Source organism: Emys orbicularis, chromosome 14, assembly GCF_028017835.1.
Source record: "Emys orbicularis isolate rEmyOrb1 chromosome 14, rEmyOrb1.hap1, whole genome shotgun sequence".
Taxonomy (NCBI): domain Eukaryota; kingdom Metazoa; phylum Chordata; order Testudines; family Emydidae; genus Emys; species Emys orbicularis.
The window spans coordinates 36,919,190-36,932,259 of record NC_088696.1 but is presented as its reverse complement, the minus strand read 5'-3'; the positions used below and the strand labels follow the sequence as shown (position 1 = coordinate 36,932,259).

General features: G+C 44.2%; 1 protein-coding gene across 1 annotated transcript; it reads right to left on the bottom strand.

Annotated features, from left to right (window-relative positions):
- Window positions 1-1,327: 1,327 nt before the first annotated feature.
- Window positions 1,328-12,138, bottom strand: ARL2BP (ADP ribosylation factor like GTPase 2 binding protein). The gene is made up of 7 exons (XM_065416690.1): window positions 12,071-12,138; window positions 10,151-10,202; window positions 7,625-7,686; window positions 6,076-6,182; window positions 4,048-4,133; window positions 2,666-2,762; window positions 1,328-1,847 (listed from the first exon to the last, which is right to left on the bottom strand). Exons 2-7 carry the CDS (start codon window positions 10,189-10,191, stop codon window positions 1,749-1,751), a joined length of 492 nt encoding a protein of 163 aa, XP_065272762.1. The 5' UTR covers window positions 10,192-10,202; window positions 12,071-12,138; the 3' UTR covers window positions 1,328-1,748.
- Window positions 12,139-13,070: the final 932 nt, after the last annotated feature.

The following is a 13,070-nucleotide window of genomic DNA, read 5'->3' as shown; positions in this document are numbered from 1 at the left end:
CTTCAGGATGTAGATTTTCCAAATCAAATCTGAGATCAGTAAATAGTTTATTGGAAGAGTTACAAAACCCTGAAGGGGAAGGTTTTTAAAAAGTGAATGTGTGGGAGGCTTCTAACAGAAATACTAGGACACCTCCAACAGCTGAACTGCAGAGTTATAACACTACACTGGAAATTTAAGCTCAATGAAGTTCTTTGCTACTTTATTTTTAGGGATAGGCAGGCTAAGAAACTACAGTTGTTCCATAATACTGAAAGTCAGTGTCTACTCTACAAAAGTAGAGGAGTTTGAAAAGGTTTGTGGCCAGACCATATTATAATATAAACATGGTTTATGCTTGCCTGTGTGGATAGGAATTTTTTTGTAACCATGTTAGAAAACTGCATTTTAACTTCAGGGTGAAATCCCAGCCCTTTTGTAATTAATGGCAAAGCTCCCATTCACTTTAATACAGCCAGGATTTCACATGTAAACAGATGAACAAGTTTTCCATCTGCACAGCCAAAACACTAGCATGTTATAACAACATTGATTTGCCGTGGCTTTGGTCTGTCTACACTAGGCTCTTGTTAGAAGTCTCCTAGTGGTTTGGCTGCACTGGTGCCAACAATGGGATTTTTCCTGCTGCTCACAGAAGATAGATTACATGGTGCTAAGAACACCAGGACCTCAGCTCTGTCTACATTAACACTCCCCTTGTCACTACTGGCTGGTGTAGCAGCGCCCAGAGTGTTGCAGCAGTGGGAGGTTTCATAAAGAAGTCTATTGCAGACAGTTGTTGAGTACATCTCAACTAGCAAATTTCTAATGTGTTTTTCAGTATCAGTGCAGCTGCTAGCAATGGTAATAGCTCTAGTGTACACTGGGCAGAAGCACTTTAATCAGCATATCACCTAAGGAGTTAGATGATGTGGTGGTAAAAATGCCTGTGCTTGATCTACACAATACCTTCTACCCCGGTAGCACCCATGCTCCATCGCTGTGGAAAAACAAGGTAAGAAAGTTCCTAATGTAGGCAAAGCTTATGTTTTACAGACATATTTGACCTGGTTAGTTCTCTAGTTTAGTTGGCGCCTACATGCAAAGCTGAACATTAGAGCTCTGCAAGTTCATCAGAGTGAGACTGGGTATCTGCCCATTGGTGGATCCTCTCCTGTCCCCCCAACAATTACCACAGAACTGAGAGAGAAATTCTCAAGCTAAAATATGTGCAAAATATATTCTGCATGTGTCACAACATATTCTTCCCCATAGACAAGCTGCAGCACTTCCAATCATACTGAAAAGATATTTTTCAAAAAATGAAAGGTATTATGAGCGTGGGAAGTCAGAGGTGGTGGAGCTGTAACCATCCTACCCAGAAAAGGTTAAATGATCATCCATGTTATTACAGTCTTGTGGTTTTTTTTCTTTGAGTTTACATTTCTGGAGAGTGACATATCTGGGTTGTAATTTTAACCAATAGGAAACACATATACAGTCCCATTTAGTGAACTCCTTAGTCCAGAGTCCAAATTGGTTGGTGCGTATATCTTATCAGTGTATTGAAATCAGTTATTCTGGAAGGGCTGGAGTTATTTTCTTTTATGATCACTCAATGCGAACAGTAATTCACAAGAGCAGTTTAGAGGATCAGGCCTAGTGAGATGTAGTGAGGCAATCAGCTTCCATTACCACTGTAATCCTCCACTGCCCATAGTGTTTGGAATGTCCAAATGAAAGAAGCAGCACTCAGCGGCAGCTGTGAACTAGCGTCGTAAACTGTTCTGAGAAGAAGATATTGAGGACTTGCTTAAAGATGTCACCACTAACCCGCTGCTTAAATCCAGACCTCGACCTTCTTTTTCCTAAAAAGGGGGGGGAAACAATACTCAGCTCAGTAAGGTTTCGAAACAAGCGGGTTTTCAATTTTAACAGATTAAGTAGGCACATTATAATTGGTATTATTAGCATTCTGCTTACTAAACCAAATACAGTACCGCACCTTGCAGCATAACTCCACAAGTGCACATAATTGGCTTCTGGGATGTGTAAAATCTACAGCTGAGCCTCCTCTTTCTCCCACTCTTATTTGTGGATGAATCCAGAAACTAACAAGGGAATGTGGGGGCTGCTGCTGTGTAAGTACCTTGGCTGATGTTTTCCCAGCTGTGGGTAGACTTAGGCACAGCTAAAAATCAGTGTGCTCTCTGCTGGACTGGCCTAGGAAAGAAACCCTGTCTGGATTCCTTCTTCCTCCTAGTTACCAATTTGGGGATGGGAAGGTGGGTAGGAATGTAGAAAAGGGTAAGAAAACCCCCAGACCCAGCCAGCCCGGAGAGAAAGGGAAACTGCAGTACAACCACTGCAAGAAGCAATGGATGGGACTTTAAAAAACCTCAACCAATGAAAGGGTACTGGAAAGATTCTGGATTCAACGATGCAGAAATGTGCATCACTGAGGAATTTCACCAGGTAGTCGCTTTGTGCAGGTTTTCTACAAGAGTTATCAGATCTGCTTTTCAAGCCTATTAAACAGCTACACCATGAAGGCTATTTGCCTTTTGATCCTATATCTCTTGAATGAATGCTGTCACCCAACACTGCCTTCAATGCTATAATGCAGGAGCCATACAAAAGCAGCTACCACTGTGCTAATTAAAACAGAACAATCCAAAATACTTACAGCTCTGTAATCCAAGAACATTTCTTTGAATGCCAGAAAATCAGTAAATGTGAGAAGCATGTCAAATATATCACCTGCCATCTCGTCTTTGTGCTGTCTGTAAAGTGGGAGATTTATAGGTTTAATATAATTGTAAGACATGACATCAGATTTTAAAGGCACTCAGAGGTCAAATTTAGTACATAATTTAGGTTGTGCAAAAATCAAGATTTAAACAAGACCAATAGGAAGGTATTTAAAATTCTAACGTAAAACAGCTTTATTAAACAAATAAACAATCCCCTGTAGTGTCTGCAATCCAAACATCTGCAATCGCAACGTTCTATCTACCTAAGGTTTTTATATAGTTATGTCTATCCCCATGATACCTAAATCTAGAGATCTGAGTATTGCACCAGTTGACAGAAACCAGAAAGTGAAAGATCGGTAACTTAAGAGGAGTAAAACTTGGCTAGTCCACATTTTCATTGCCTGAAATAAGAGAAATGCTAAAAGAAAACCAAGTGAAAAATCTTAAAGAGTTTTAGTCCTTTTGCTTTTAATTATTTCAGACATCACTAGCAACAAAGGAGTTATTCACTTTAATTGAACTTTAAGTAGATTGTCAGTACACATCCACTTTCACAGGACTTATTCTAAGCAATTCAGATTTTCCTAATATTATTGAAAAGCCCTGTACCTTACACCGATGGATAGTCTAACCATACTACTGTACTTTCATGCAAATTTCTTGACGCTTTATTCAAATATCTGAAGCAGTTTTATTCTTTTTTACGAGAGTCCATTTCTAATAGCACTGATTTTCTTATTCAGCAGAAGAAAATATGTTCCTTTAACAACTTCATTCTCCACATAATTAATTATGCTAAATCTGAACAGCAGAAATTACTTTAAATTGAGAGTAACCCTCCAACAATGTCAAACAGAGACTTTTCACCAAAACTGAATTACTCTTTACATTCTTTTATAAAATAGGGATTGGGGTAAAGCCATTTATTTAGGCGGTTTCTGAAAGCCTAAGTACAGAAAACCTACTGGGCTTAATGCAAGTGGCCTTTTCACCCCAGGCTTCGAGTCCTGAATTGGGGAATAAGAGAAAGCATGTTTAATGGTCTCATTCTGGTCTCCATTTCTGCCTACCACAAACCTTCCATACATTCTGGCACAACATTTCAAGTCAGAGGCCTAGAATAGCAGGGGATTGTGGACGTGAGGATGGAGGTGAATTACCAGAGTTGTATAGACAAACTCACATTTCCTTTTTTTAAACAAGAATCCCTTCCACAAAGGGAAAAAAAATATCAAATCCTAGTTTGGTCCCAGGTACAAAATGGTTAATACAGAGAAAAGCACAAGAAAAATACCCCAAACCAAAGCCTTACTGTAATGACACGGTGAAAGCAGCCATATTAAAACCAGGAATCCTGTCAAGTAGTTTTTCTTCTATGTATTTCTCTACTAAGCAGATCTAAAAGAGAGGACATAATCATAAATTCCACATACTGACTTTATAAAGGAGTGTGGTGTTCTCACATTCCTACATCTTATTCTCCATAGGCTTGTCTTCATTAGGCAAAATGCATCACAAATCCCATTGGATGGAACTTTCTGCACTTTCAATGATAGGCCAGTGCTTTGCAATACCACCAAAGAGCCATCCTTAAGCATGTTTGCAAGCACAGGTTGTAGCAGTAAACACCCTCTACTTGAAACTAATTTTAATTAATTTTAAGGAACTGACAACTGAGCTCCTCCAAACAATTTTTGTGGTCTTACAATCACTTTTTCTGACCCTTTTATACATGTTTTCTTTCTCCTGTTTGTACAAAACCCATACAGTGAGGAAACTAACTATACAGAGGAAATCGAGAAACTGATTTTACATTGTGCTGTCAAATATATTAAGCAAACAGAAAAAACCCAGAAGCATTATTTTCCTTTAAGCTCAGTTATAGTAATCTTGTCTGTTATTTACAATAGTAGGTAAAAAAATTACAGACAGAAGTGTGATTTTCAACTTGATAGCATCCCTTTAATGATGATTGGTTCGGATTATACCATATAGTAGCAGAAAAAAATACTACACAAGTCTATTAATTTTGTATAGTGTTTTGTCCCACTTCCTTTACTGGCCTCTATGCAATGGAACTTCTACCAATTCACTAGAGAAGAACACAGAACGTATCAAATAATTTCCCCCTTAATTGCTAGCTAATGTATCAGCAGGGCCGTCCCTAGACGCTGTGGTGCCCTATGAACCCCCCCGGGGGGGGGAGGGGGAAGAGGGGCAGAGGCTGGCCCCAGGCCTCTGTGGGGGGGGAGGGGAGAAGAGGTCTGCACCCAAGGTCTGTGGGGGGCAGGAGCAGGCTTGGGGGGCAGGGGGGAAACTGCCCCCCAGCACAACCCAGCGGAGCAGAGCAGGTTGGGGCCGGGTCGTGCCACTTCCTGCTGCCCGGTGATTGCAGGGCAGGCCTAACCCTGCACTCACAGGGCGGCGGGAAGTGGAGCGACCCGGCCCCAACCCGCTCCACTGCCGTGGGACTTTGGGGGCAGGAGGGAACCGCCCCCCAGCACTCACCAGCAGCGTGGCGGAGCGGGCTGGGGCCGGGTCACTCCACTTCCCGCCGCCTGGTGAGTGCAGGGTGCTCCCGACCCCTGCTGCAGTCCCCCAGGATGTAGCTCAGGGGAAGGGGTGGAGTGGGGATGGGGCTGGGGCGGAGCAGGGCCGGAAACTTTGGGGAAGAGGCGGGTGGGGGTGGTGCAGGGTCAGCTTTCCTGGCCTCAGCCGGCCGTGCGATCGGGCTGGCCGCTGGAGCAGCACACAACTAAGTAGTTTGCGTATGGGTAAAGACGACCCTGTGTATCAGTCTAACTACAACCAGATCCTAAATGAGGGGGATAATAAGTCTCATGCTTCAGAGTCACTATTAGAGGTTAGGATGAGACCTTCATGGGGGACAGATATTCTCAAATCTGCTTACTGGTGGGCTTCTTGCACTTTCCTCTGAAGCATCTATGGCTGGGCACTGCCAGAGACACGAGACAGGCCTAGATGTTGAATCCAGTAGGACAATTCCTATGTTCCTAGTGTACTAATCTAAATACAACTATACCCCACACAGTGGCTGCCTAAACCAACCTTCCATTCAAAAGGCTTAAGCAGTTCTCAAACACTTGTAGAAGATTCCTTGGCAAAACAGAAAAAAGTAATTTGGAACTCCAGAATATTTTTTGTTGCTTGCAAGCTACTGCTATACTTCAAAGACACCATAGCTAATAATTTAGATTTACTTGATTCTGATTGAACTTGTATTTTAACAACAGAGGGGAAAAAAGAACCCAACAATGACTTTAAAAGAAAAGCTAAGTACTCTGAGGAAAACCACCCAAAAAAAAAAAAAAAATCTTACATATTCATTAAAAATAGAAGTGTAGATGAGCTTGTTTTCTTCTGTATCTTCAAATTCCCGGTAGTGTTTATCCATAAAGCTTCTTTGTATTAACTGGAAATCGTCATCTGAGCCACAATAAGTAAATTGCATATAGTTACATTCAATTTATCCACACATTGCAAGACAGTAACCACATTCACTAATGTTCTGTTCTAATAGCTCCTACTGCTGTAGCATGGAACCCCGCACATATGCACTTAGTCACAATAACAGCACAGCTGTTGTTAGCTGGGCCAGCTTTAATTTCTGACCAATCTATGAGACTATATGGAGGCTGCTAGCAGAGTAGGTGTTGGTGCAGCAAAGAATGCTGCAGATTCAAATTCTGCTTCAGCCAAGTCAGCTGGGATGACCAGGATAGCAGCATGTTGATCTATGTTGCGAGTGTGGTACATTTAATGATGGAAAGAGACAGAATTTGCAAAAGGCAGCAAAACTGCTAGGGCACCTACTTGAACAATCCACTTTTCTAGTAAAGATTTTCACATGTTCTCAATATTAAGGTAGTTCTTTAAAATTTACTTTTAATAAAGAGGCTGTTAGTTTTCAAACAATCAGGTTTTTTGTTCACGTATGTGAGTTATTAGTGAACAAAAACTTTTTTTTTTTTTTTTAAAAGACAAAGTATATTTTTCTTCCCTCCATTAGTTTTAAAAAAAAGACAATGGATTTTTCTTCAATTCAGGAAGAATATCGTCTCTGAAAATGAGTGCAGAAAGCTACAACCCTTAGAGGCCAATTTTTCAGTTATCAATGAGTGAAACTGGAGGAAGACAAAAGGGCAGGGAGTGGCACTTAATATATCATAACAGGTGCAAATATATATTACAAACTTACACATGGTGTTAAAATAAATCTGCACAACTCTCTAATCTCTTTTACAAATTAACCCACTCAAAACTGGTGAATTTGTTACCATTTCTCCAGATTCAGCTACACCTATCACAAGGAGAGCAGCTGAGAGTGAAGAAAATAAAAAACTTTATGATTTCTTAGAAAGGTGTGTGAATAAGGAGGAAGATGTTAACTTGAAGAGGTTGATGACTGGTTAACACAATGAGCTCTCTCTTTCTCTTGGCATCTTGTAAATCCTCTTTATTCAACCTTAACCTCTTACTTCAAATTTCTGATTTGAGGATCTAGAATCTTTTATCCTCCCAAACCCACAGGGCAAAATGGCTGACTGCTCGTGGCATTCTTTGCACCAATAGATCCTAACACCTGAGGTTGTATGTGTGTAAGTTACTTACAACACAAAAAGCAAAATCAATTCATTTACCCAGAAGATAACTGGGATGTCATATGACACTGAGGGACAGACAGAGAGGATGGAAAGCCTTGGTTTTCACGTGAGAATTTATCAGGATTTTTATTTACCACAACTTTATCAATGAAGAGAGGGTTTCTAGTCTCCTCCACACACCTCTGTCAGTGAAGTTCAATCCTTATTTTGCCTCTCAATATTTTTACTGCTCATTTTTAGGCATATCTAAATGCAGGAGCTTACCCATTATAATATCTTCTAAATACCCAACAACCGCATCAAATTCTGCATCTGAAGGAGAGGAGCTGAAAACAAAGAAAGGAAAGATTAATTTTTTAATGAAAGCCTAAAGACAAATTAGCACAATAACCCAGCCTGCAGATCAGAGAAGGGAATTATCTCCCAACTTCACATTATAAAAAAGCTCATTGCACAGAAAACTTTACTTAATAATAAAAAGTTTATTCCTGTAACAGACGTTAATCTCACTAGGTCTCCACTGTATACTAAAGGGGGTAGTTACTTATTGGAAAGAATTGTTTTACTGGGTATTTTTGTTAGTGTAATTAATCTCTTGGTGCAGAAGATGTTTAAAAGGTTTGTTCAGAGCAATGGTTCTCCATCTTTTCCATACCGTGACCCTGTGTCACAACGAAGTTTCAGTACCCACCTCACAAAGGTGGTTGTAACTCTCCTGGAACTGTTCAAGACCCATCCGCAGAGGACCCTTTGGAGCACTCAGTCATATATTACCAGACTGCGTATATTTTTCATAGTGTAGCAAAGGTAAATGATGTAATTTATAGGAATTGTTAAACATTTCTCTAATGCAGTACACCACACTGGGGGTTTAGAACTAAATTTCGTAATCCCTTAATCTAAAAACATGTTGCTGCTGTCATTTTATAACAAAAACATATGCTCGCTTTCAAATGGACTCCTTTAAATGGAGAAGCACATTAGCAGCACTTCAAAAGTCTGGGTCCCTCTGGCAATGTTATATTGTGCAATTTGTTCATAGATACCAAACTCTCCCTGACCATGGCATTTTAGGGATGAACTTTACTTAAATAAATTCTCTAATGTATTAAGTGCACAACAGGCTTTTCTCCCATATTGGGAATGCAAGCCTTGTTGCACATTTTTCTTGAACATATTTATCTTCAGCCATTCAATGAAGGCCCCACTTAATTAATATACAAATTCCTCTCTCTCTCTCCTCTTTCTCTCATGGGATGAAGGATATTGCTTTAGACTGTCTATTTACAAAAAATCCTTTAAAATGATATTGCTGTTATCACCATTAGACCATCCATTATGCCTTTGCAGCTCAGACAAAGATAACACAAATGAATGGCAGAGTACATGATACAACACCAGAGGGCAGAGTGCCACAACAAGAGTAGCTTATAAACACCGTAGCTAAAGCATTAGCATCACATTTATGGTTCAAGACAATGGGGTAATTGTTTCTCACTTATGCACAAAAGCAGGAGACATTCATACCTAACTCCCAGCCTTTTCTTTAACGAGAGTGATGGGCTACACCGATGAAAGAAGAAATATCTCTGTCATTTTTGTATAGCTTGTTCTAACATAGTTTAAACATTAGTTTTAGATTTGGTGTGGCAGTGAGTAGGGGAATTCTAATAATATTTTGACTAGAAAAAAAATCTCTATTTTCTACTCATTCCAACCACAGCACTCATCAATTAATAATACCAGAGCCCATAGTGCTGTGTAAGAATACATCTCTACATGCATCACGCTCTGCAAGGAACACATTCAAATACAACTTCCAACAACCGTAAACAGGGTAATAGAGAAAGTGAGAAATTATATGGTGGCAGGGGAGAGAAATTTTGAAGATACAGACATCCCTATAACTAAAGGGTCAGATCCTCAAAGTTATTAGGCTTCTAACTTCCACTGAAATCAATGGTGAGTTAGGTACCTAAATGCCTTTATGGATCTGGGTCACAATGCTTATTTTGGTCCTTCAGTGAGAGGAATGTCTGAGAGAACAGCATGATCAAGGAGGGGTTATCATCCTTCTGGATATCAAGGGAAGGTTCATGCAATTTTGAGTTCAATATTGCCTAAACTCTCACTTGTTATTATTACCTCTCTGGTGCATCACATTGTTCTGAAGTTCTTATATGAGTCTCTGTCTTCTCATCTATATCATCTAACATCATTCTTGGTTTTTAACCTTTTCTATTTTTATTTATTTATTTAGGAAGAGTTTACAAGTTTACAAATCCTTACCATGTAAATATCAGAAACAAAACAATCATTACACAACAGTTAGCTTTTGTTTAAAAAAGATTATACAGGAATTTAGTCACCAGATCTTTCTATTTAACAAGGTGGTACAAGATTACAAAGTGAGAATCCTTACAACCCCTCTGTCGTTTCTAGTGATTTTATTAAACTGAATGAAATCTTTATGTACACAAGTTTCGCTCACCAGGCTTGTCTATCACATTTTAATATTAAAAAAACGGAACAAGTATGCGGCTGGGTTTTTTTTGCAGGTGAACACACTTTGAATTTTGAATAAAAGGTAACCAAATATATAAGTATTTGTCCTCTGTCTATTTTGCCAGGTATATAATTGGCGTGTTAATTTTTCCATAATCACAACCTCCCATGTTTTTTTGAACCATTCCTCTAAAGTTGGGCTGTTATTCTTTGTCCAAAAAGAGGCTACAGTGGAGCTATTTTTAACAAATAAAAATGCTGATATGGAATCTGGATTATACTTACATGGACACACCGAAGTTTTCTTCTTCTAAAGTCTCCATCATTTCTGCATCACCTGTTGCACCAAACAAATTTTTAGATAAGAATTAAAATGTTTTCTATATCAGCAATGTGTTTATTTTTTAAACAATATATTACTTTTAGCACACATACAGCTTAAATCTTCAAAGTTATCTACGAACATTGCCTAGTTAGCCATAAGACATTCATTAAATACAAGACCTGCATCTTGTAGGATTTTGTGATCTCATTTAGGCATATTCTTCCATGACTACTGAGTTCTCTGCTTCTCCTCTAATACTCTGAATCCTTTAGTTACCTTCACTGACTATAGGAGAACAGGCCTACAGAAATTTGCTTAACCCACGAAAATGGTTTCAGTTGATACCTGGCACCAAAGCATATACCACTGGCCACTGTCAGAGCCAGGATATGGGAACTAGATGGATCTTCAGTATGATCCAGTCGGGAAATGTCAATGTTCTCATGTATCACGTATTCGGTTCAATAAATCCAGTGCACTGAGGTCTGGGCAGACACCCCAGGCCTAGTGTATCCCAGAGCACACAGCGAGCCCTACCCTGGGCCATCACCTGGGTGCTGAATGGACGAGGTCTTTTCAAACCAATTACTGACCCTTGCCGGCATGGCAAGCAGAGGGGGACCCAGCCCTTCCAGGTTCGCTGTGCTGGGGGTCCTGGAGTTGTGCAGGGCAGGGGCCGAGCCTGGGCTCGCTGTGCTGGGGTCTCTCAGAGCTGTGCGGGCCGGGGGGACGAGCCCAGGCTCGCTGAGGGCTCGGCTCTGTGCACCCAGGACAGGCTGAAGCACAGTCTCCTCAGCGCTGCACGAACCAGACAGGCAGGGGAACGGGGAGCTCCCCCGGGGGCCAGGCAGGGCCCATGGTCCTCCCCTCCCCCCCCCCGTTAGAGACACTCCCACTGCTGTCAATCCGGGGGGAGGGGCAGGACCAGGCCCCATCCTACTCTGCTTGTACTGTGCCCTGAGATCCCGCTGGCTCCCTCCCCACCGCCCACCACTTGCTCCTCTCGGCCTGCCCGCTGGTCGGCCGAGGGCTCCGCTCCACCTCCTGGCCTCACCCTCCAGCTTCTCTCTTCCTCCTGGACGGACCCCAGTGCACCTCTGGCTCCGGGCAGTCTCTGCTTCCCACCACCTGTGGGGGCCTGTCTGTCTCCCTGGAGCTGAGCCACCTGGCACTGGGGCAGGTTTGGGGGAGACAGTGTGGGGAGCTTGGCTGGGCCCCTCCAGGCAAGTGGGTTCTGAGGGAGCCCGGCTGGGGCAGGCCCTGGCCTGGCTGATCGCTCCACTCCCGAGGGGCCAGAGCGATTCCCAGCCCCCGGGATCTGTGTGTTGGGGCACTAGGGAGTGGGGGTTCTGTGGGGGGTGCTGGGCTGTGAGGGGGCAGGGAAGATCTGTGTGTGTTGGGGCACTAGGCAGTGGGGGTTCTGTGGGGGGTGCTGGGCTGTGAGGGGGCTGTGGGCAGCGGGGGTGTTGTGCAGGGCGCTGTGCATTTGTAGGTGGGTCCGGGGGGCCCTGGGCACAGTGGGTCTGGGGGGGATCTGGCCATAGGGATTTGGGGGGTGTTGGGTGAGGTGAGGGGCTGTGTGTTGTGCCACAGGCCCACCCCTGAGGGGAAGGGGCACGCTGGCAGCACAGGGCCGGGCGGACCATGGTGCGTCTGGCACTGCCGGTTTGTAACTAGTGCCCTCGCGCTGGGCTGGGCGCCCCTGCCCTGCCCCATTGCCCCTGGCCGCCCCCTTGCTCTCGGGACCGACCCCCCTGCTCCATTGCCCCCCCGAGGGCACACAAAAGGTTCACGCGGCCCTGGCCAGAGGTATCAGTCCCTCCCCCATGGGGGCCCCGCCCCTCGGGACATGCGGTGCCCCGGGGCCCTCCCCCCCGTACCTGGCTGCCGGGGGCCGCCGCGCTCGCTCGAGCTGGGGAGGCCTCCCCATAGAGTCCGTTACACACGCCCCGCCCTTGCGTCGCCTAGGCAACACTCCCTTCCGCCACGCGCCACCCCGGAGGCGATGCGGCAGCAGAGCCAATGAGAGCGCGAGGCTGGGGCTGCGCAGCGCGCGACGCCCGGCCCGGCCGGGGAGGGGGCGCGCGCGCCTGCAGCGAGCGGAGCTGGGAGGCTGGGCTCGTTGCCGCCGTCGAGACGCAGCGGTGCGGGACCCCGCCGTGGAGCTGCAGCTACAGCAGCCACCCAGCCCGCCCCGTTCGGCGCTGGGGAGCAGGGTCTCGGGGAGAACGAGCACGTGCGGGGCGGGGCTGGGCTCCCGGCGCCACCTCCTTTCCCTTCCACCCGGGCCCACGCCGCACCCCACGCCGCTGCACCAACTCCCAGGCCACGAGCAAGAAAAGGGAGCGGATGGGATAGCCCCGTGGAAGCAAAGGGGGCTAGCTGATCTGCTGCTACTTCCCCCAGCCTTTCAAAAGTCCCGAATCAGCTCTTCCCAAAATCCGACAAAAGTCATGTTTTAAAAGAATAAAGAAGGTGCTGTTTGTACTTTCCGGTGCCAGGAAGGGGACTACTAACTTAAAAAAAAAATCCGATTCTCCCCTACTCCCATTACACCAGGAGCTCAGGCTTTAAGGAAAAACACACAAGACTCAGTAAAATCGCACTGCTGCTGGCACCATAGCTATTTCCTCTCAGGCCTGGTCTATAGCCGGGGGAATCGATTTAAGAGACACAACTTCAGCTACAAGAATAGCGTAGCTGAAGTCGACATATCTTAGATCGACTTAGAATCACTTACTTTGCATCCTCACAGCGCAGGATCGACGGCCACGGCTGCCCCATCGACTTTGCTTCCGCCTCTCCCCTCGCTGGTGTTCAGCAGGCGACGGGAGAGCGATCGATTTATCGCGTCTACATTACATGCGATAAATCGGTCCC

Bases quoted from the DNA above. Each gene is read 5' to 3' on its own strand.
- ARL2BP (XM_065416690.1), bottom strand. From the start codon at position 10,191: ATGATGGAGACTTTAGAAGAAGAAAACTTCGGTGTGTCCAT. The intron at 6,183-7,624 runs GTAAGCTCCTGC...ATTGTGGCTCAG, and splicing joins TTTAGAAGATATTATAATGG to ATGACGATTTCCAGTTAATA. The intron at 2,763-4,047 runs GTAAGGCTTTGG...CCCACTTTACAG, and splicing joins GCTTTCACCGTGTCATTACA to ACAGCACAAAGACGAGATGG.